Below are 24,309 nucleotides of genomic sequence, written 5' to 3' on the forward strand. Positions count from 1 at the left end.
GAAGCTAACATGCTAATTAATAGTATAGCTTTATAGAGGGCAACATTCCACTATTTGCAACACTTTTCAGTAAGTTGCCTTACAAAAGGGAAGCAGTTGGCCATGTTAAGGACTGAGAACTTTGGATGGATGCTATAGAAGCTATTCATGTAGGAATCTAAAGGAGCATCAAAATAATATCAGATCACAGAAAATGTAAAAGATTACATCTAAAGATGGAAAAAAGTTAATTCTTGTTTTAATTGCTCTTTGTCGGTGCTCCAACAAACTATTATGGCATTTTATTTAAAATACACCTTTTTTTTAAACCGAGACTTTACAACTCACATTGATCTAGTTGGTGTTCATAATGTGGCTAGAAATTAATATTCTCTCTGTTGTGCAAATAGTTACTGAGAAAATGAACCTAAGAGAACAAAAAGAGTGGTGAAAATGACTGAAAAACCTAGACTGTTTGGGGTCTTTCCCCCTCTTGTCTTTCTTCTAATACACTATTGGTTGTTGGCATACATTCCTAGTTAATAAAAAAGCAGTGTGGCACAGGTAATTGGATTTCAGCTGTATAAAAGTAGATGTTATTTCAGCGTGAATGCTTCTTGCTACCATTCAGGAGTCCAGTTTGTCAATTGAAATTGTCTATCTACTATATACTCTTTAAGTTTTGGGTTTGGTTTGGTTTGGTTTTGGTTTGCTTTCTTTACTTGGAGTAATCTTTTTAAAATAGTTTCAAGTTGTTTCTAAAAAGATTAACTTTTCAGCGAAGTTGATGGTTTTGCATTGTCCAACATTTTAAAGCTTTGATCTATGTAAATTCTGACTGAAATCTCTTTTTAAAGTTACTTCTACAGCAATAATGCTGACATCTGCTATTTAAAGGAAAAGGCAAGAACATTGGTCATTAATGCTCAGCAGTGATTTGACTCCCTTCCATGGATTATAGAGAATTGTGTCATTAGCCCATGAAAGCATCAGAGTTATTTGGGAAGAGAGGGGGGGAAAAAACCCCTCAGCTTTAGTGCATACCATACGCCTCAACTGCTTAGGACAGGAATGACATAGAAAGTGTGTTTAGTGTTTTTAGAATCTGATTATTTGCAATCTTCTTTCTTTCTTTACAGGAAGAGTTTGAAAAAGCAATGAAATGGTACGAGTCAACACTAAAACTTCAGCCGGAGTTTGCCCCAGCAAAGAATCGAATCCGCACCATTCAGTGTCATTTACTTATGAAAAAAGAGCGACGATCTCCTTAGAGATCAGCATCTTTCTCTTTTTTTTTTAAATCTCATTATTCTCTATTCTGCTTTTAAGTGTGCTAAGATAAATTGATGAATCAAAATTTTTAACAAGACTTTTAAGAAGAGATGGGATTTGGACCAAGGGTTCTTTTTTTTTTTCCTCAGATACAGAAGCATCTTTGGAAAATATATGTCACAGACCATAATTTTAAAACATCTGTGTAAATATTAAACCAAGAAACTTCCATGAGTCCATGACCACCTGTACCAGGACCCCGGCACTGTTAGTTTTTCCCTAATCCTCAGATTGGCATCAGCATCCAAAATAACTTGCTTCCTGCCTTATAATCTCCGTCAATAGAAATGCCAAGCACACATTCATATCAAATACTAAGAAGAGATAATCAGAAATTCATCCATGTAAAATTCATGCTTTGTCCGGTCTTGTTCATTCCATACCATACCACCTGCTTTTTTAGAAGGGAAGGACAGGATTTTAAATGTTTATTAAAAATATTAGGAACATCAAGCATTTTTGGAATTGTTTATTTCTGTTGGGGGATAAGGAGAAGGGAACCGCAGGTCACTAAAGTCAAAGTGGTTTTTAATCTTACTTGTGGAAAAAATAAATGGTAAAAATCCCAATAAGATGTTTTATACTTGTCTGTAAATTCACAGCCCTCTACCTCCCTGGATGGTTGATTTACTAATTCTTTGTTCACTGTATTTGTAGCCATTTCAGAATAAGGTGCAAGTTTGCGCTCACTCTGAGCCATACTTTCAGCTACTGAGGAGGACGAGAGAGGCAGTGTCAAGGTATCATCAGCAAATAAGTCAGGTGGAAAATTTCCAAATCAGTTCTCTCTTTGGTTGGTGGAGGGCATGATTCTCCAGACATCATTGTTGAATCAACAAGGGCACATATTTGAAATAAATTGATTATGAACAAACCACAACTTCTAACGTGTGTGTGTGTGTTATGCGCCGTTTGCAAGAGTGTTGCCTTGGGGAGCTACAGCCTTTCCTCAGGAGCAAACGGAGCTGGGAGGCAGGAAAGCCTTTATCACTCCTGATCAGACAACGATTTTCTGTGTATCCATGGAAAATTCCCTTCATCTCTGTGCCTGACTCCTTTTCCATGGCAGAAGGAAATAAGAGAAAGTTAACTAAATCAGCTGTCTGTCATGTAACCTACCCTCCATCTTTTAGTGTTAAACACACTGCTTAGTGATTCTTTTTAAAGAACTAGCACTGTTTATGAACTTACTTTTTTTTTTCTTCCATCTTTTTCCTCTTTCAGTGATGCAAATTAAGAGTAAGTGTGGCAGTGGCGGAAACTGATGTCAAAGTAATTTTTTTGGTACTGTAACTTTTTACTTCATAAAAGGATCCCTGAATATTTTTACGTATAATTGATGATGAGCAGTTCTAATGCAAATTTTACCTCTGTTTTATTGCAAGTTATTTTTGTTCATCTAGAAAGACTGGCAGAGGTATGAGCAAGTGCTACTGTTGGGTACATTTTTATTGAAAATGGGTGAATGCGTTAAATTTTTGTCAACGGAATCAAGGGCATGTCAAATTTTATTCCCTTCCCAAGGTACCTGAGGGCTGGATATTGTTGACTGGAGGCAGGTGTAGCTGTATCTGTATCGGCTCCAAGAGGAAGATCACTTTCCAGAAGGTCTGATACACTACCACTAGGATCATGGACTGGGATAATGAATTGAAGAGATTCCTCACACGGGTATAGGAGGGGAACCCAGAAAGGCACGTACAAGTAAATGGAAAGAAGCTTCATTTGAGCTATTAAAAAGAGGAAAGGCTTTTCCTTGAACAAAAGCATTGAACAGAGAGGCTGCTTTTATTCAGTTTCATTAATTGATCTGCTTTACTTTTATAGTTGTTGATAAATACTTGGGAGTCAAATATATTTGGTAAATCTTCCATTTCATTTGCTAGTTTTAAAATGTAATATGCAAAAACTTGTCTTGGTACAGAGGATCCACCTTACTAGCTTTCCTAATTTATCATATGGTCAAATCAAGTAATTGCCACATGCTGAAGTCTTTCCTACTGCATCTGTCTCTGATGATGGGAGATGCTGGAGAGTAAGGCTGGTCCTTAAGCATCTGAAGCAGCAATATGTGGAGCACAGATGGTCATCTTTGGCTTTGACAAACTATGGAATTAAAATAGACCTTTTCTGGATCACCAAGGATTATGCTCATTGATAGCACTGATGGGCACTTTAAAAAAGCCATTAATACTCATGTCAGTTTACATCTTGCTTACTGCAGTACTTCTTTATTTTTTTTAAGAATCACAGCAAGGTGCGCTGTATGCAGACATCATACAAAAGGCAGGAACACTAAGTTTTTGTCTGCATGACCATACTATAAAGTGATATTGCCACCAAGGAGATAGCAGGCTATTGCTCTGCTTGCTCTATTTGCATTTCCAGAGAACTTGCAACTTGTAAATGGTTCTTGAAAACTGCAGTAGTCTGACTTAATGTAATTTTTTTCTGAATCTTGGTTAAGTACTTTAAGGGAATGTGTACTGCCTTACTCTCATAAAATTTGTATGTACAGCTGTTCATTTGCTACTTGGCTGCTGTATCCAGTATCTGCCATACAAATAATTTTAAAATAGCCCATGCTTCCCTCTTAACTGTATTTTTAGAAATTTTAGGTGATTCCTCCAAGCATACTGCATAAGCTGAAGGAGGGAAGCAAAAAGATCTGCTTGAGAGCATAAACATGACCTAATGCTAGCAATAGTGTGTCTCGAAGATTTCACCCATTGATGAATCTACTGGGGAATGCTGGCTCCTGCCCTTGGAAGAGCTGAATGGAAGACTCTCTTATCTCTGTGCCTTCAGCCCGCTCGTATAAATGCAAAGAATTGTTGTTTTGAGTGGTTTGGTTGTGTTCAAATATTAGTGGAAGAAGTAATTATACTGATCCTAGGAACAGAAGATAAGTTAGGCAGTATGTTGAAAGGGAAGCCTTTGATTTTTACAGAGAAAAGGTGTGACTCTGCAGGATGAGCTAGGTATTGAAGGATAACATCCATCTCCTTCCATTTGAGCTGTTTTAAAATAAGCTAAGGTAGTTGACTAGGCTCTATCTTCAGTAAATGGAAAAGATTATTATCTTGAGAGGGTGATCCACCCTCCCTGTTGTAGAGCGTGACAAATTGCCTCTTTAAACTGCCTGTTTCTTTCCATTGACTTTTGAGGTACTCTTGACCAACTGAACTTCAATATGATTTCTAATGATGAGACTTAGTAATTCATTTCGTATTGACTGGCTCTGCTAGGCATACCACCAAAGTAGTCTGATTTAAGGATGACACCACCATAGGCAAATGGCAAAATCCTCTCAAAAAAAGGGGGTTTTGTCAGCTGTTTTCAGAGCATGCTCAGAAATGAAGTATAGGGGCTAGAGGCATGGGGAGCGGGGGCCAAAGTCTCCATTTGTTTGCATGTAGCACCATGCTTCTGGCAACGAGCGGCTTTTGAGGGGAAAAGCTGCAGGAAGAGAATCAGATACTTCTATCTATGGAGTGGGAGTTTTGATTCCTTGTTGATGGCATATTTGTACTGATCAGGACTGCACTGATGCCATACAAAGAAGAAAACCCAAGAATACTGTGTCGGCACCCAATGTGACCATAGCATCACATTCAAGCAACACATTTTTACAATACAATGTAGGCTAGGTTCTTAATGTCCACCTGTGGACACCTTGTATCACCTATGATGGGCATTGTTGTTTTCTTTTTCTTAAAAATATTAATCAGAAAAGCTTTTGATGGAGCTTACAACCTTCTTTCTGCACTCTAAACCTTCCTCCTTCCCTCTTACAGGAAAAAGATTAAAAACAAACAAAAACCCCAAAGCCTCTCCCTAGCAACTGTATGATATAGCCAAAGATGCTGTAGTAGCTCTGTTGCAGTATCGTGATGTGATATTTTTGCTTCCTGTGATTTTCAGTAGCTGCCATGAACTTGTCTGGCTAGCAATTTAGGACCTCCTGCATTTAGATCTGCTTCATGAGCAGATCCTCATTGTTGTCCTCCTGTATGACTTTAGGCAAGGCATTTTCCCTCCTTGCTGTACGTCTCTTCCTCCCACACATTGTCTGATGTCTTTTTAGAACATATGGGGTTTTTTGGATCTGAAATCATTGCTGTTTATGTCTTTGTATGAGAAACAGTTGTGGTGCCAAAGAATACAAATAGTAGCAACACCAATTAAAAACAACTGTGTGGAGACCTATGAAGTGAGGAATAGAAAGAGCTTAATAGTCTCTGTATCAACACTGAAAGAGTGAAAGTGCTTTAGAAGAACTTCCCTTGACATTCAGAAAAATGTGAGCTCTACTCCAGAGCTACTGGATGTTGTGTGGCAGGATCAGGGTGCTCCTTCTGTCTCAAGCATCACTTAGAGGTGTCCTTCTGGAGTGCTGCAGGTTGCCTTGATTTCTTAGAGGACCAGCTGGCCATGTTTGGGTCAACAAGTCTCTCTTGAAAGAAATGTCCTCAAAGAGTAAGATTTGTCACTTGTGGGGTTGCTTTTGCTGACTATTTTTTCTCTTAATTTGCTGAATGTACTCAAGTGTGCCAGTATTGGTTCAAACAAAAAAAAAGTGTCTATGAACACTGAGGCTTATGAAGTTTTCATATCAATTTGTGGTCTTGCTGAAGTCTGATGGCTGGTCACCTGTGAGAGCCAACAGAAGGTTATCCTAAAAATGACTACAAGGAAAGGACAGGCAGTGAGCTTAAAGGCAATTTATTTTTATAATTCATTTTAGGGAATCTGCACAAGAGTGACACAATCTGTATTCTGTAAGTAGAGTACTTTAAGCTTTTCGTATTTTTAAGTACTGAAAAGCTCAGGACTGGTTCGGAACAGTGTTTTGACATGGCTGACTGCTTAAAAAAAAGCAGTCCCTCAAACTTCTGCAAGTATTTGATTTTTTTTAACCTTTTAAACCTAATGATCTGTTTCTGGGTTCCAGAGCAAAAATAACAGTAACTGAGTTCAGTGGTCCCAGAGGAGGTGCAATGACAGTGCCACAGAAGGAACAGTTTCAAATACCAGTGAGCATGAGTTAGCTTTGTGGTATTTTCAATTCAGACGAATTGGCTTAAGACAGGTGTTTCGATTTGTTGTGTTTTTTCTCTTTAATCTAATTTCAGGCTGCTCCTTCCATGTTCAGTCCTTCAGAATCAGGTTATTACTAGTCTAACGGAGTTGTGCTATTTCTATTTATTTGTACCCATGGCATACCAGGTGTTGCACAAAAGAGCCAGCCTGCTATGAAGGGTGTACAGCCCCGGACATCAGCCCAGAGCAGACTTTAGGTGCTTACAGGCTTTGTCTGTGGAGCTCATTCCATGGTGAAGGATCAGGTGGCTGTTCAGTCAAACATTCTGGCTGCTCTCCTCCCACAGTAACACCACTGTTTAAAAATCCAAGCAATCCACATTCCTCTGAGGAGAAGATGGTACTCTGCCAAATCCAGTGGTCATTGTTCTAGTACAATTTAACGCAAAACTTTCAACCTGAATTTTTGACTGTTTTGTTTTTTGATATAGATCCAATCTTGTCTTCTCTCTGTAATTGTCTAATTCTCCTGTTTTGTTTTGGTTTTTTTTTAATAAATTATTTCCCAGAGCTACAGGAGTTACAGATTACAGTATGATAGCATGAGTTACCACTGTCTTATGAATGCCTTTTGCTGCACCCTATCTTGTCGTCCCCATGCTGAGGAGTAAAGAAGCAGTAGTATTTAGAAACCACTAAGAGACACTAACATGTGGGCAGATGCAACGCAAACAAAATAAATGGTTAGAGAAAGTCAGTTTTATCCAACTGCCATGCTAGGAGCTAAGGTAGTAAACCATGTTCTCCAGAAACTGGGAAAAGAAACAGACTTTAGTGGTGAGACCTCAGAGGAGGGAGCAAAAGCATCAGGAACGAAGCAAAAGCAAGGAAGCCGAGGGTCCTGCTTTTCTAGCATATGAGGTTGTTTCTGGCTGCAGGAGCAGACAAGGTAAGAAGGACAAAGAGGTGGCTTGGGTGTATGGTTTCTTCTGGTGGTCCACAGAAATTGGAGGAGGAGAAGGGCATCTGAGAAGCTGCGAGTTGATGCTGCAAAAACACTGCGGAACAGTGGGCACCTGCTGTTGACACGTAGCACGTTGGGGTGTGCCTGCCGTGTGTCCTCGTTGTCTTTGGAGGATGAGAGCTGCTCAGCCTCCCCAGACAGTGCAGGTGCGGGTGCTGGGAGACAAGCAGAACCACAGAAATATCCCCCAGTTGATGGGACTAGAGGTCCCAGTGCGGAGCGAGGTCCCACAGCCTGGGGCAGGGTGCCTGAGAGCGTCCTGCCCTGCCCCACCAACCCCTGCTGCACCAGTGTCCCTCCTCAGAATGCGGCTGTGAAATAATGCGGAGTTTCCTCCCATGGCTTTGGCAGTCCATTTACTAAATTCTAGACATTCTAGCACCCATAGTCACCCATGGCAGGGAGTTCCAGAGTTCAATTTAGTTTCTGGTGAAGGAGTATCAGTTTGTTTTGAACGTGCTAGTTTCATGTGATGTTTCCTACCTCTTGTATTAGAAGAGACTGTGAACAGTTGTTCTCCCTTATCTAAGACATCTCTTTTTGACTAAACCAAGGCCTGACTAGACTTAGTTTGGCTTTTAACCTACTAATTTGGTTGGGAAGATAGAACACTTACTCAGAAGTGATTTTTTTTTCATAAAGAGACTGTACAGCATCTGCAATCTGCTTTTTTTTCTGACTTCTCCACCTGGATTGCAAATACTGCTGGAAAAGAAAGATCAGGATGTTTTTAAGGTAACTAAGGTGTTGACACCAGGGTGACCAGTCTACAACCCACACACCAGATTCATCTTCTGGCCCATGCACTCTTGATCTCTTTCTCAGGGCCTTGCAGGTGCAGCAGGATCTGTGTTTTGTCATGTGGAGCCATCTGAGAGTTTTCTACACAAGTAGATGGCACGTCTCTAAGTGTGGAGAGACACACACGTTCACATAACAAAAGGTACATGACACATGCCCTAGCTTATCAGGTTACAGAAACAGGACACTTGTTTGCTGATCATTTGATGATCATGCATCTGGCCATAAGAAAACTCAGTGGGGTCGCAAGCAAATGCTTTCTGAAAGACTTTGTACTGGGTGGCATTGCCTGCCCTACCACATCAGTGTCTTTGCATACCAGCATATGAACGCATGGATGTACCTCTATAAGAAGCAAACCTGTGGTTAATTGTGACCGCCAGGTATAAAGTAAATCACCAATTCATTCACTGAGCCAATTCTATTAACTATTAGACTGCCATCATAAAAACTGGAACTAAAACCTTCGTAATTTGTGCATTATCTGTTGATTACAATAGTGTCTTGTGGTCCTTTTCAGTGAACTGAGAGAGGTAAATTGAATGATCTTCCAAGCCCTAATTAATTAATTCCTGACTGTCATCATAGGGCAATTTTAATTCTTTAGAGCAGCTTGGTCAGCACGTCAGGTTGCAAAAGCTCTGCAAGTGTTCTTATCGCTGTAGGTTTACATGGGCCTTCCTTTAAATTTCTATAGCAACACACCCCTCGTACCTGTATGCAATAGTCATCCTCAGCAGGAGCATCACTAAGAGCTCTTAAACAATTGGGTGGTTACAACCTGACTGAAGTCCTCTCCAGCTTCTGCAGCTGAGTCGGGAAGAACAGCATTTCCTCAGGAGCAGATCAGATCGATGCAGCACTGGAGCTGGCATCCTGACAAAGAGCCCCATGTCCTTGTTCATAAACAGGATATTTATCCTGTTTCTGAAACATGGAGTGTTTCTTATGAACCACTTTCCCCTAAAATGTTTCAAAGACATTTTGACCAGAGGAACAAACAATTGGGCATGTTTTAGTGTAAGCAAAGCTTTTTTCTTCAACTGGAGGACCTGCAAAAGAAGAAAGTAAAAACATCAAAAAACACCTGGGTGGGATTTTCCTTAGAAACTCTTCAGAAAAGAAGCCAGGACAAACCACTTCTGTGCTGACTGTAGTTTTACTGTTTCTCAGTGCCAGGTGGAGGAGTAGAGCCTGCTCATTACATAAATCCAGGGACAGAGCTTTCTTTCCATCATTTTGTTTATTGCCTTAGCCCTGAGTGCACTTTTTTCTGCCCCCCTTTTTTTGGGGGGGGGGTGGGAGAAGTGGCTGGGTGGCAGTTGTAGTTCTTTCAGTCTGGATAGAATGTCCTACTGTATGAGATTACTGTGATTTGTCTGTTCAACATACAACCCTTCAAGCTAGTGAAAAAGAAGAACAAGACTTTCTAATATTGTCAGCGTGGCACTAGGAAGTTTGTGAGGGGAATGAGAAGTGTGGATGAATTCATAATATCAGTTTAAAAGTTGATGTTTAGTAGAATGAACAACCAGGGCACGGCAGATAAGATGGAAATGAATTCGTTTCTGTGACTTTTTCACTTCGAAGTGCCACCAGCAACCCTTGATTACCATGTCATACCCTTGCTTTGTGCACTGTTCCCAAGGTCTCCAGCAAAATTGATCCTGGCTGGTACAGCTTGGTTTTGGGGGGACTAGCAATGTGATTTACTCTTTTTTTAAATCCTCCTAGGATCCTTCCTTACAGCAGAGTGGTTTCTCAGGGCTGTGGTCACCAGCTTTAACTCCCAGGCACCCACATTTCTTTGCGTCCCACTTGTCCACAGTGTGCAGCCAGAGCACTGCTGCGAGCTCTGAGCAAATGGAGGAGACAGGGAAGGTCGAAGGAAGATAGGGCTCTGGAAAGAAACCAGGCAGTGGCAGCTGTCAGCCTCTGAGTGCTTCCCCTGTTCCTTACTGTCTCCTCCAGCGTCTTAGGGCTGCTGTGTGGGAGAAAAGAGCAGCACCAGCAGCTGGAGGAAGGTGGGAGGCGTGGGAGGAAGAAGAGGGAAGAGCACCTGGGGGCTGAGAGCCAGCCTCGCTGTCTGCTGCCTTTCACAGCTGTGCTCTTGTCACCCAGCTAGTAGCCAAAGGGACTGAGGAGCAGGTAGTGGTGCGAGCAGCAGGTTGTGGGGCAATCCTTCCCACCTTCCTCACCCTTTCTGTGTTTCTGCCTTCCTCTGTGCCAGGAAAAGAGCCGTTACTGACCCTGAACCACTCCAGCCCTGTCAGTGCCTTATTCCCTGTATCTGTAAGTTAATGAATGGTCAGCTGAGGCAAAGATGAGAAGTGGCCAAGGACAAAATTCTTATTGACTCCTCTCCAGGCATATTTGGACTTGGATTAATGGTCCATCCAACTAGGAGCAGGTAAGAATTGTCCCATCCCAGTACACCTGTCCTATCCCACAGACTGTTCCCGTATCTTCCCTGGGGAATCCGTGAGATGCAAGGTCCTCACAGCTCTGTGCCAGTCTGGGAGCATCAGGTTTCCTGAGCTGCAGTCGTGCTGCCTGGCCCCCTCTCCTCTGCTGCTGCAGGCTTGGTCTCCATTGACTTCTGTTTGTCAGCGCCCAGTTTTTGCCCTGCCTGTCTCTGCATGCCAGCTTTGCCCCTGTGACTCCCCAGTAGTGCTGTTTTATGCCTACACACCTGCAGCACTGGAGCCCACACAATCCCCTCCTGGCTCATCCAGGGGGTCCCTGAGTTGACCCCCCTCACTGCTGATTTGTGGCAGCTTTCTGTCTTTCTCCTGTATTTCTTTCTTCGCCGGGCTTTGCCGCTGGGACAACGCAGTGACGGTCACGACGACTCCCCAGTACCCCCAGCTCCAGGGTACAGTCAAACCCTTTCATGCTCGGGGGAAGGAGAAAGGGGTGCTCCGTCTTCCCCCCGTCCGAGGGGGAGATCCGGGGGCACTGGCGGGAGTGGAGTCACCGGTACCTTTCACCGGCAGACGAAAGCTGCTCCTGCCCAGCTCGGCGGCCCCGGCGGCGGAGGGAGCCCGGGACAGGCTCGGGAGCGGCGGGAGGCGCCTTCCCCCCGGAGGCCTGCAGGTGGCAGCCGCAGCCCGGCGTGCGGAGCCGGGCCGGGCGGGGCAGCGACCTCACTGGGCAGGGACCGGCCCGCCCGCGCCGTCGTGCCCTCGCTACCGGGCCCGCCCGGGGACTCCGAGACCCCCGTCCCCCCGAGCTGCCGGGGGAGAGGTGTCCGCCTCCGCGCTGCCGCCGCTGCTTGTAGCCCGGCTCCCGTCGGTTCGCCCTTCTGCCGTGCTCAGCCGCCCCGCACCGAGTGTTTTCCCGAAATTTGGCTAGTGAGTCCTTAAAGGATGCGAAATCTCCGCAGCCTCCAGGGCCGGTGACAGGCTAGGTCACCACGGCCGCCATCTGTGCCACGCGTGGGGCACGCATGTATGGGCCCCACCGTCACCACTGCGGCCGGCCGGCCCAACACGGAGCTGAGAGAAGGCTGCCCTCGACGGGGGTCCGGGGTGGGCCACCCCTGCTCCCATCCGTGACCGAGGTGCGGCCACCCGTGGGGTGCCCACCTCAGCCCAGGTTCACCCCTTTACACGTCGGCGTCCGTTGCACAGAGGGGTTATGTCCGGTGCGCTGTAGGCTCTTTCGGTGATGGAAGAGTTCGTGGCACCGCTGTGAGAAAAACAGGCTTTGCCATGGTGTTCCTGAGACCCACCCCGCGCGGGGATGCACGCTGCCTGCATTTCGCCCCCCTCCAGGAGCAGCTGTGTGTCAGGTTGAGCCGCATTAGCTGCTCCCTCAGATCCGAGGGTCCCTGCGTGAGCTACTCAAGGTGCAAAGCCCAGAGGCCCCACTGCCCGGGGCGCGCCGCTCCCCTCCGGTAGGGTAGCGGGGCTGCCCGGCGCTCCCCGCCGCCGGGCCGGGCAGGGATGGACGAGGAGCGCGGCGGGGCGAGCCGTGGCCCCGCAACCAGGCTGGAAAAACCCGTCTCCGGTGCCAGCTCTGGCTGCGGGGAAACCTACCTCCTCGCCCCCGCCTCCCCGCCCGACGAACGGCCCCGGCGGCGGCTGTGGCTCCTCGGGGGGCTGAGGGGAACCTTCCCCGCCGCCCACACCGTCTGGAAACCAGGGCTCTTTCAGGCGGGCGATGCGGAGCCCGGGGTACGGGGGTGGAAACACGGAGGCGGTGAGCGTTACCAGAGATGCCCTCACGGGCAGACGGTGGGCAGCACTGTATTTCTGAGGGTTTTACCCACTTAAGCTCTAGATACTGCAAAGGGAAGGTCTGCCCATCGGGAGATCCGCCTGGCGATCCGCACAGCCCACCAAAGTGCTGTGTAGTTTCGCGCCGATCCGTCCTACTGGCTGCGTTGTGCAATTCACTGTGGGTTGTTATTTTGGCCCAAACCTTAGTCACAGCTGGGCTAATCTATATATATTTCACGAATTTCACGATCTTTTCTTTCAAGTTGACCCTCTTCAGCTCCTTTACCAGATTAGTCCCTCATCTCTGCCTGCCCTCCAGCTTCTCCCTCCAGCTCAGGGGAGACCCCATCTGCAGGGAGTTCCCCACTCACCTTCCTGCCTCTGGAGGAGGCAGAGGTATTATCCAGCTCTGCAACTGTCCTGAAATGTCTGTAATTCAGACCAGAAGCCACCTCAGGCTCTGTCAGCTTCAACCCTTTCAGGCTGGATTCATACTCAGAGAACAAGGACACCACTTTCTTCCAAATGTATTTAAATTCAGTCAAAAAAATCAAAAAGAGGACTCATGCTCAGGGTTAGGCTTGGCTCAGGACCTGGGAGTGCAACATCGGGTCTTCTTGTCCTTTGGTCTCCAGTCCCTCTGAGACAGGTAGCAGCTGCCTATTTGGAGAATTAGAGGATAAAAGATGGAGAGGTGGTACAATCGTCACCACCTCAAGTCCCACCACTGTTTATTAGTCCTTGTTCAGACCCCTGGAAGCTGATAAGAGAAGAACTGGGATTTTGCCCCTGCATGGTGTGGCATGGGCACTAAAGGCTGAAGTACACAAACCATGGCCATGGAGGGGACTTGTCCTGCCTGTGTCTATGATGTTCTTTAATATCTAAGGATACATAGGGGACTTCAGTCTATAGGGGTCTCAGTTTGCCCCGCATTTGCCAGCTTGAAATGCTCTTTAAAATGTATTTTTTTAAAAAATCCGAACACTATTAAGCACAAAGAAATAATGAAAAACAACAAGGAACAAAAGCTCTCAATCCTAGCAGAGCACTGCACAGACAGGAACCTGCTCTGACGTACATGAGCACCCCATAGGGATTAACTCTCTCCTACCCAACAAAGCCAGCCTTCTAGTTTCTACTTTGCAGCACATTTTGTGTGCTATAAATGTATTTAATCTAGCCAGATAGGGAGATTAAAAGGCACAGGCTTAGTACATATCTGCAGTTGCCTCCACCCAGAAAAACAAAAAGGAAAAAAAAAAACCAAACAAAACACACACAACAACAACCCTGATCCAGAATTTTTCTGCCTATATGACAGATACAAAGAAATTTCCCTCATGAAGCAGACACATGAAATAGGCAGCAGAAGTCTAAAGCAGAATGAAGCGGAGAAGCTGTAGAAGTCATTTCCCCCCTTCCTTTCCTGTAGTAAATATGCAGAAGGGAGGCTCTTGCATGTCTACTACCAACCAGTTAATATTTTGCCACCCTCACTCCTTAACTGAGGTTTCTGAAGCCCTTTACAGCCACTGCTGCATTCAGTCTCAGGTGCCCCCATCTAGGAGACAGCTGGTGTTATACACCACCTTTTACGTAGAGGGGCAGTGAGCCACAGGGGGCACTTGTGTAAAGCCATCTTACAGGCAATTCCTGGGACTGAAATTAGGAGGTGGGATTCTTAGTTTTGACTTTAACCTTCAAGCCAGGTTTCCTGCTTTTCCCAAACCTGCTGTGCCAGACCACGGCAATATCAAACATGCAACAGCATCCTTCATCTTCTTGCCATCTTTGGTGGAGGGACATGTAGCCTGCAAGACTTTAGACCCTTGTCTGCCTTTTTCTAGGAGATTGCTGTTTAGAAAGCTGGACTAGGAGAATCACAGTTTTGGCTATCTGCATTATCCTTCATTTCTATAATGGAGCATCATCACCAAGGAGAGAATTCCACAGAAATGTCTTGCTTCAGGTACTGTGTCACTGCATCTATCCCATGTTTAAGCACAGTGAGAAGGTCTGATGTTTTTTACAATGTACCATGTACTCCTATATTGTTATTTTTCCTGCATCTGTGGGCAATTCAAAGTCTCACCATGGGACCACCTGCACAGGAATACAGCCTATAGCAGGTCTCAGCTGTGGCTGCAGCAAGAAAAATTTGGAACAGTGTAGAAGAATTTTTCCATTGCCGTAACAATTAAGGCATAGCATTGCCTAAATGAGCTTGCCCTTCTCACCATAATCCACAAATTTTGAGTTCTTTTTTCTTGCTTTCAGGTCTGACTGGACACAACTAGCATCTTTGGGTGCCTGACTGGTATCTGTGTGGGAGATGTGTAGACATCAGCTCTCACTTTTGCTGGTAAACAGTTATGTGGTATAGCACAGGACCTGAGCAAGAGGCTCCATAGCATCTGAGATGGCAGTGGAACTCCTGTGACAGAGAGTAGATCCTTGGGAACAGGTAGGTCACAACAGGTATGATGTTTTCCTTAAGAAATCTAAGTGTAAAATATTTACTAGTTGTCACTCCACTGCACTTAGAGAAAACTACAAAAAAATAAATCAAAATTTCTCTCTCAAAATAAAGAGTAATATGGCTTCTTGGCAAGAAGGGATTTATGGTAGGGAATCCCCCATCTCTGCACATCTATTCTAGAAATGGAAAATGTTCATGAGCTGTATCAAATTAATCGTAATCTTTTCCCAAAACATCACCTCTAGTTTTCTTAATTCTGGGATGGTACCATTCTGAATCTATGCTTTTAGTTCATCTTAAAATGAGATAACACTAAGCTGAAGATGCCCATTTAGCATTGCAAGAATGTGGTATTGGACATTCAGGTGTTACATGGTATGAAAACTAAGGTGGACCACTATTGAATTCAGAAGGATGCCAGCAAGTTTCTGGCTGATCTTGCTAATCCATTTGCCTGGTGCTTAGTGCATGTGTGCTCTCCACACATCTGTGCAGTGTAGAAGTGTTGTGGGATGCACCAAAGATGACATCCTGGACTTCTCCAAGCTTCTTGTCTTCCTCTTGACTGTGCCCAAGGCCCTTGCCCTCCACAAGGATCTGTCTAGGAGTAAGCACAAAGTTTGAGAGAGATGTCTCTGAGGGTACAGTGGCATGAGATGAGGGAGAAAGCAGCAGCTGACAATCATAATGTGAAAAAACCCACTAATTTCAGGCTTGTGTTGCTCAAAAGCCACTGTTCAGTGGCATTTGACCAGAAATGAGAACTTCTCAGCTAAGATCAAGCAGACATGAGTGCAGTTCAATGTTTCTTGAACACTAAAGAAGAAGGCTTAAAATCCCTTTAGTGCTCCTAATTGCTTAACATTTATCTACCTCTAGAAAGCCCAACAAAGACTGGTTTTCATATTGGTTTAAGTGTTCCAAAACATGGGCTTGAAACCTAAAACCTTCCTCATCCATGGCCCTCCCGTTAGCAATGAGACCACAGCATTAAAGATCCTCTTCACGATCTTAAGGTAAAACCCCTCTCTTCCAGTGCTGCTCTTCTTCATTTACTAACTGTGAACATGGAAACCTGATAGCAGGAGACCTCATGCTACAGCCTTACAGATCTCCAGATTACACAACCATAATTAAATTGAGAAGAGTAGAGGAAAAGGTATTAATATTAAAAAAAAAAAAAAAAAAAAAAAAAAAGCAGAGATGACAACCTAACCCCCAGAAATCAAATTCATGACAATGAGTTTAAATGTATGGTGTGTGGCCAGTGACATATGAGTCACCTGAGCCTATCTTTATAAGAGTAGCAAAATATGAATAAGACACCCAGCTGGCATGGTGCCACTGTCCCTGTAGATATATCAGAGCATAACAGCAGCCTGAGTTGTCAGCTAGAGGCGTATTGTCATGAAGGCCAACAGAAATCTTAGTCCTGGTGCTTGGGTAAGAGCCATCCTACACCCCAGTCTCCTATTGCAAGTCCTGCTCAGAACCATCTTCCATAGCTGTATTCCTCTTCATTGCCTTTACACCCCTGTTTGACTTCCATGATACCAAGAGAGTTTTCAAAAGAAGCTGTAGAAGGTACCCAGGTCTCTTCTTCGCACAGTTACATTGCCCACAACTCTAACAGCTCAGCAGGGCAGGTTTGACCTACACTTGCCTTAACGTTTCTGGGCTAACAGGGAAAATGGTTGCTGCTTGCCAGGATTAACAATCCAATGCATGGCCATGAGGTCCGTTTTATGTGGTGTGACCACAGACTTCGGCCAGGCCCATCCAGGTTCTCCTTTTGGGGACATGAGTGAGGCCGATGCTGAAGTATTGCACTTGCTCTCTACAGTGCAGTGAGGTCTTCTGTGAAATGGAGATTGTGACGTAATGGATATTGGTGGAGCCTTTAAAAAGGTTGAACTGACAGCTATCAGGAATTATGTTGGTTACAGCTGACTCTGCTCGAGCTAGAGGGATAGAATAGATAAGCAATACAGGTGCCCTTCAGCTCTGCTGCTCTGTGGCAATGCCCTTAGAGCAGGTTCCACCACCATTAGCTTGATAAGCCATCACAACCAAAATGCGAAGAGGAGGCAAGGGCCTTTTTGAGTTTGGGAAGAGAGTTTGTAGTAAATTTGTGTACACCCAAACCTCAGATGGTATAGGTATGGATATATCACAAATGTGAAAGTTGTAGCCTGCCATAATTGAGACCAGGGTCCATCTCATCCCACGCTGTTGCCAAGGAGCAGACCAGAAGGGAGTTGCAATGGCAAGATTAGTTTTCCAGAAATAACTGGTCTTCTACTCCAAGTCTTTCCTCACCAGCACGCTGACATTGCAGCTGTGTTGTGCTAAAAGGCCAAATCCATTCAGTTCCCATGTTGTGGCTCCAGACCCCAGAGTGCTCACACAGCACACATGCTAACTCACCCCCATCTCCAGCCCCAGTTGAAGCAGCCATTTCCCTTGGGGAGGAAAGCCTGGAAGAGGGAAGAGTTTGCACAAGGTGCCAAATGGACACTGGAAGCACAGGCCAAATTTCATTGTTCAAGCCATACTCCTCAGCCCCGAACTACCAAGAGATGGGGGCTCTTCTTAGTGGCTCTAAATGGGAATAACACATGAATTCCCAAATGAGTAAGAAAATTATGCAACCGTGAGGCAACTGATCTCATGTTCATAGCATCAGGAAGGAGAAGAGCCCTCCCTTGCATCTTACCAAAGCAGACAGTGAATGGGGTTTCCTTAATGGGAATCCCTCTGCTGCTTCTCCCCCAAATCCCTAGCTCATGTGTGGGGGGTGTGCTGTCTGTGCATCAGATGGGCAGAATGAGGCTGTCAACTTATTTTTCATTCAAAGGTTTAGCTGAAGATAGATTTGAACTCCACACATATATTTAAAGGGAAGTTTTGCAGCAAGTGTAGTAGGCTCAGCCTGAAATACCCACTTCTATCCACCCCAATCCCTCTGCAGAAAGGAGGCAGCTTGGTTCTGTTGCCTCTCACCGTATCTGTTTGTAAGAAAGTTGTGAGGGAAAAGCTCAAATATGTGGGCTGAGCACATTAATATATTTAAAAAAAAAAAAAAAAAAAAAACCAAAAAGACATCAAGATCCTCGCAAATGATCTGACAACTTGAGGTTCACCCTGATGTTGGTGAAGACCAGTTGAGGAAGGGGAAGGGCTTTGTCCTTTCCCAGCAGTGTGGCACATGTGTGGTGCAGGGCAGGTTAAGAAAGGCTTTAGTTGGGAGGTCCTTCATGTTCTCAAGCTTTTCAGCACCTTCTGGCACCTAACTTCCATTTCCCCAGAGTTCAGAAGCATTTACAAGTCACTGATTAATCTCACCTCACGGCTTCCCCAGCTACTCCTGCCCTGTCTTGCTGGATGAGGCAGCACGACTTACCCAAGTGATACCATGGCAGAAACTAGAGAAAGCCTGAGCAGCATTTGCTCCCTGCACCTTCCTACCTGTCAGGCCATGCCTGTTCTCTCTGCACACAAGTGTGAGGAAAACTTCTTGCCCGAATGGGTTTTGCCAGGAGGTAGGGGTGTATTTGCATATGCAGATTTGATAATTAAGTAACTGCTATAGCTGGTGAAGGCTAGCTCCCTCCTAGGAGGCCACAGAGGAAGACGACCATTCCCACCTGGTGTGGCTGGGGAGTGGGCCGGAGTCCTGACCAGATGGTAGTCCCTCAGGAGTGGATTTCCCCAGTGTCACCAGGACAGCCCTCTGGGGGAAGAGCTAAAGGCCCTCACACCAGGTGTCTGAGCAGCGAGGCTGGATCCTCCTCTGTCCTCACCTCCCCAGGGCTGAGAGGCCTTTGGGCCAGGGCTGACTCGACTCAGCAGGGCCAGGAGGGGAGACACCCCAGCAGGCAGCCCCACCAGCATCAGGGCCTGGTGGTACTGACATGGCCACAGGCATCTGCTGCCCTGAGCCCTGGGAGCCCCTGCCCGCTCTCTGGGATGGAGGCAGGGACTGCCTGCCTGAGTGGCACGGCCGGGCTGAGCACAGGGGTGACTGCAGCTTGGAGGGGCCCTGAAGGCTGCTTGGGGTGTCCCCCCATCATGCTCAGCCTTGGCTGGGGAGGGTGGCTCCAACTGGTAGGTGTCCCTCCACAAGAGAGTTAATAGGAAACCTACTGGAATTTCTGCTTCTGTAGATGATCCTTCCTGTGATACAGCTAAGCAGAAACACCTGGGAGAAAATAAAACACTGAAGCATCATTTTGATCACATGAAGGGTGTTGTGCTAAGATGGAGAGCCTGGCTTTTCATCCCGGCAATGCCAAAGCCTCCCTCTATAGCTTTGGCGAGTCACCTAACTTCCATTTACCCAGCTACAAAATAAATGTAAAGGGTCTTTTCCTTCTGCCTTTATTATTTTATTTTTCTTTGCCTCCTCTTTTCACATATTAAGCTTCTTGGGAAGTCTCTTAAATACTGGGCATGTATAGCTCCTAGTATGTTATGGTGCAGATATTATTTGGTTGTTAACTTCCTGCCATAACATAAATGAAAATTCACCATTAAAATCCCTGCAGGAATATTGAGATTGGGGGAGGTTATTTTGGGAAGGAGAGGATGGAGGTGGGAAAAAGGGATTTTGTTAAAAATGCAGACATTGCCCCTCCTAAACCAGAATGAATTAGCATCCCAGTATTGGGTAATACATGCTACTTTTTCGTGTGCCCATCCCTGCTTTCAGCCATTCTGAGCTGAACCTTTCTACTGCAGTGTGTGTTCTGCCCTCAATTTAAAAAAAAAAAAAAAAAAAAAAAACAACCAAAACCAAAAACACTAAAGTAAAATAAAATAAAGTCCCAATAACATAATTCTTCTCCCACTGCCTGAGTCTCTGCACCAGGGAACTGTGAATAATCTCCCAGTGCAAACAGCCCCCTGTGTAAAAATAGCAACACAACTGCAAACTTCAGGGTAATCACTGCTTGATTTCAAAATATTTGTTCTGCTCCTGCCCCGTCCTTTATCTCTCAGGCCTCTATATGTCACTAAAGCAACATTTGACAGCTCCTTGCCAGGTCTGCCTCCTCCAGTGTGCTCCACCATTATTAATGGAAACAATCTCCATCTAGAAGTATTTAAAAATATACCCTTTTCTAAATATAGGCAATCTGCATGTGCTCGACTACTACAGGGCAGAATGAGAGGGACCAAAATATTGACATACACTGGGTGTGTATAATTTGTTTTGATGTCTGCTCTCTCTCTCTCTCCCCCTATGCCAATTTGTAGATTACCCACACACCTTGGTGGAAAATCTGTTATTATTTAGCATGAGGAATGTGGCTGCCGCTTGGATCCCAGCTTGAACGGAGTTTCCTTTGTTTATTTTTCCATCCTCTGTCCAAACGGTGTCAATGAGAGCCGAGCTGACGGAGCTATTTATAGCCTCTCACCACACTAGGCTGCACCTTGCCAGCAGCAACAGCAGCTGCCCCCGGGGGCGACAGGATGGGGCAGGCTGTGGGGCAAGGCAGGGCACAGGGTCCCCCGGGTGAGGAGAGGAGGGCAGGGGGAAGCCTGGAAGACAAGGAGGGGCAGAAAGCCAAGCGGAGGAGGGAGGCAAAGCGAGGGGAATGGTACAGCATGCAAGGTGGAGAGGAGCAGAAGGCAGGCGGACAAGGGGAGCCATTTCAGGTGCTTGGCAAGGGATGGAAGCTGAAAGCATCAAAAATTAGTTTGGGAGACATTTGAGAAGGGAGGCAGTTATTCCCTGGTTAGGAAGGGGGCTCTGAATGAGAGTGTCTTGGGGCAGCCCTCGCCTGGGATCTGTGATACTCTGGGAGCTGGTCAGAATGAGATCTGCCTCTTGGGAAGTGGATTTGGGGGATGCAAAAACATCCCCGGTCTCGCAGTACAGAGGGAGAGTTTCAAAAAGCAGTACTGGAAGTCGTCCCATGAGGAGGGGGCAAGTGGTCCAGGGAGAGTCAAAACCGGGACTGGGGAACTCTGGGCTTTTGCAGTCGGTTGCCACAGGGAACTGGGTGCAAGGCGTGCTCCCCACCCCTTCACCGGCACCATCCCTGATTTGGGGTGTCAGGCTCTGACCTTTGTTGGCAAAACTGTGTAGCAAGGGGTAGAGCTGCAGCATGTGTGGTGAGACTCCCCAAGAGGATCTCGGCACCACATCCCCAGCCCCCTCAGCTCTTGCTCAGCTGAGTTCTGTTCCCCTCACCATGCCTGGCCCTCTCCTTGGGATCCTGCCTGCTTCCCATGCCCCAACGAGGACGTCTCCCCTCCCTGCCCATGAGCGGGTTTGATTCATAGCTGGTTTCACATGCAGGTGTGTACTGGTGGCAGTTCCCTAAAAAGGGGTGAGGGTGACCTGTTCGATAACAGGAGCAAGTTCTGGGGCTCGGTTGGTGGCTGTGTTTTGTTGTTGTTTGCATTAATAAGCTTGCCCTTGGTGCAGTCTGCAGGGCTTGAGGTGCTGACTAAGGAGCAAAAATCCAGGGAAGGGAGGGAGCGGGAAAGAGAGCCCACATTTGGAAGTGTGTGTGCATGCTGTCCCCTGACTATGTGTCTGGAGTCTAGGGCCACCCTATTTTCCTAATGGGGTGCAGTGAAAAAGCTGCAGTTTCTGCCTGAGGTATTGCTTGAGCTGGCAGGGAGAGCTGGGCTGGCCACATGGAGGGATGAGAGGGAAGCAGGGAGAGAGAGGCAGGCAGGGATGGGAGGGGGGAGAAGGGAGCTAGACACCTACGCAAACACAGAGCGAGAGGAGATCCTTGGATGCAAACACAGACACAGGCGTCCTCCTCCTCCTCACATGCCCCTGATTCATTTCCACATGCCTTACACGTGACATGCTAATTCAGGGCTACTACAGAACTCCAGGGCGAGAGAGGAACCGGAGAGAAAAATAAAACCCAGTAAGACACCGAACTGCAGATTTTTAAAGAGGATTCAGCACAGCTTAGCCATACCCCCGCCCGTGCTCCCTGCGGCTGGCCGGTGGCCAGGGAGAGACCTGGCTGGCAGCCCCCCCGCCTCCCGCCGCCCCCGCACGCCCCCGCACGCCCCCGCAGCACCGCCTGCGGGAGCGGCTCCGCGGGACCCGCACACAAAAGCAGTGCGATGCCAGCGCACACCCCGTCTTCCCCGGGACGCGGGGTGATACCAGCGACACGGGCCCCTCCGCATCCCTGCGGCACGGCGCAGGCTGGCTCGCAGGGAGCTGCGCTCTGCCCCCCTCCCTAAAACCGGGGACTTGGCGAGCTCGAATCTATATTTAAACACAGGCACATAAGCCTTACGTGCCGCGGGGCCAATAAGCTCCAAACAACCCCATTACAAACCCCGGAGATCCCCAAGGTCAATGTTATATGGGAGCAGGGTAAGAAATGCTCCCGCTACAGCCCACCACCCCACTGCTGACCCCAGCACCTGGTGGCCCTGCCTGTCCCCATTCCCAAGCCACAACAGGCCACCTGCCCCAGCTGACATCGACGGCCACACCCCCCCTGTGACAATGAGCTGAAAAGGAGGGGAGGAAAAACCCAAAATACAGATCTGCCTGTTGGTGGGCTGGTGTAGCTGTGGCAATACAGCTGCTCTGACCCCACTGGGGTTTATACCAGTGTAACAGCATGGTTTTGTTCTCCATACTTGTACCCCAGTGTATGCAGTGCTTTCTTACCATCCACTCTTAACACTGAATCCAAAATGGATGATCCACCTGCATTCTTCATTTCTATCATGCAGAAGTAATGTCACTACAAAGAGCTCTGCAGCCCATCACCAGCCATCTTTCTCCCACCTCCTGTTTAAGGCTACATCGATGCAAAGACCTGGAGAGCATCCCCTCGGGTGCCATCAGATGTGCCAGGGACACAGGCAGAAGAAAGCAAGTTTCCTCTTGATGACCACCCCTGCCCAGCATGGGTGGGCAAGGACTCTTGTCTTGGCTGTTCCAGGTGAACAGCACAAAGAGGGGACCAGGTGTCTGGTGTACAATGTCCACACCAGCACAAATGTGGTGAGTAAGAAAGAGCAACCCTTTGAGCTGCACTTGGGAGTAGTGGTGGCCAGCAGCAGAAGGGCTAGAACTCTCCCCAGCAAGCAACCAGCACTGACAGGGGCCTCCAGTGCCCTTTGGGGTTAGCCTTGAGCACCTCCAGCTCCTGTTACAGCAGGTCAGTTTGATGATGGCTCAGGCCTGGACAGTAGGAAACGCAGGTCAAAAATATTATTTTATTCAAAGGGGCAGGTTATTGCACTCTGGGCAGCAGAGGGGGAAATCCATCAACCTCTCTCCTACATGCCCATTTCTGTTGGCAAATGAGGCAGGAAGAGGTACCAGCAACATGAGAGAAGAATTTTATTTCAGTGGAGGCATCTTTGTATTAATTCCTCATTAATTTAGTATGCATGAGACAAGGGACTTAGCAGAGTTGTTCTCCCTGTAGCATGGAGCACCAAAGATAATTTGGACTATATTGGATCTAACTAGAGTAACCCTCCAGACATCTCTAACAAGTGCTCCAAATCCAGCAGTACAAAAGCATCTTGGCTTCCTCCTGGATAGCATCTTGTGGTTGTACCTTCAGAAAGCATCAAGGAGAAATTTGGATTGCAGTCCTGGTAATTTTTTCCTGTGAACAGGTGGCGACTACAATTTTTCCTCCAAATGCTTACTCCCCTTCTCTTTTTGGGAGCCAGGGGAGCTGACCCCTGGCCCCAAGAAAGACATCTTAGCAAGCTGCTTTCTTCTTCTGCATTCCTGAGGAGGAAAGAGAGATGATCTAGTTTACTGGCTGCTCTACATCTCCCCACGTGTGAAGGGACTTTCTCTGTAAGATTGAATATTTTGAACCAAGACCTGTGATGGTTAATACACAGCAATCCCAGATTTGGCTGCTGTAGTTTTTATTAGAGACACCCTACTCACTCAGGAGAAGAAATCTATGCTGGTTCATGCAATGAACAAGAGAAGAAGGTGGAAAGCATTCAAATTAAATATCCCACCTGAGTATTTTAAACTGACAGCCACATGAAGTTAAAAAACCCACAAGCTGTATAAGACTGTGTAAGGCTTACTGACAAACAAGGCTTTCTGTCTAAGGCAGAAGAAACAAAGGTCATCCATTATGGTATGTATTTTTAAACTCCTATTATATCCATTCTCAGAGGCCCTAATCATGATCGAGGCCCTTGTGTGTACAGACATAAATGTAAGCTGCCCACCCTAAAATTTTTTTAATGAGGTAAACAGATAGTTATGCAGGAAGCGGTCACAAATATACACGCACACAAGTGTGCATATGTATTTTATGTCTAGCATCCTATCTCCTCATTACATTGCTCATGGGCCCCAGAGTGCTAGATGCTCCCCCAAAAATAACAAGGAAATTCCTGGTTAAACAACATGCAACTGCAAGTAAAGACCAAAACCATCT

The 24,309-nt window shown here is 46.4% G+C and overlaps 1 protein-coding gene across 1 annotated transcript in view; it reads left to right on the forward strand.

Moving 5' to 3' along the window:
• TTC17 (tetratricopeptide repeat domain 17) overlaps positions 1–2,191 on the forward strand; it is a 63,426-nt gene extending 61,235 nt beyond the window's left edge. Inside the window, exon 25 of the mRNA XM_065838830.2 lies at positions 1,119–2,191. Within this exon, the coding sequence (XP_065694902.1) occupies positions 1,119–1,250 (132 nt within the window). The 3' untranslated portion in view covers positions 1,251–2,191. The remainder of the gene's footprint in view (positions 1–1,118) is intronic.
• The last annotated feature ends 22,118 nt before the right edge of the window (positions 2,192–24,309 follow it).

The sequence above is a fragment of the Patagioenas fasciata genome, chromosome 5, assembly GCF_037038585.1.
Source record: "Patagioenas fasciata isolate bPatFas1 chromosome 5, bPatFas1.hap1, whole genome shotgun sequence".
In the NCBI taxonomy this organism is placed as follows: Eukaryota; Metazoa; Chordata; class Aves; order Columbiformes; family Columbidae; genus Patagioenas; species Patagioenas fasciata.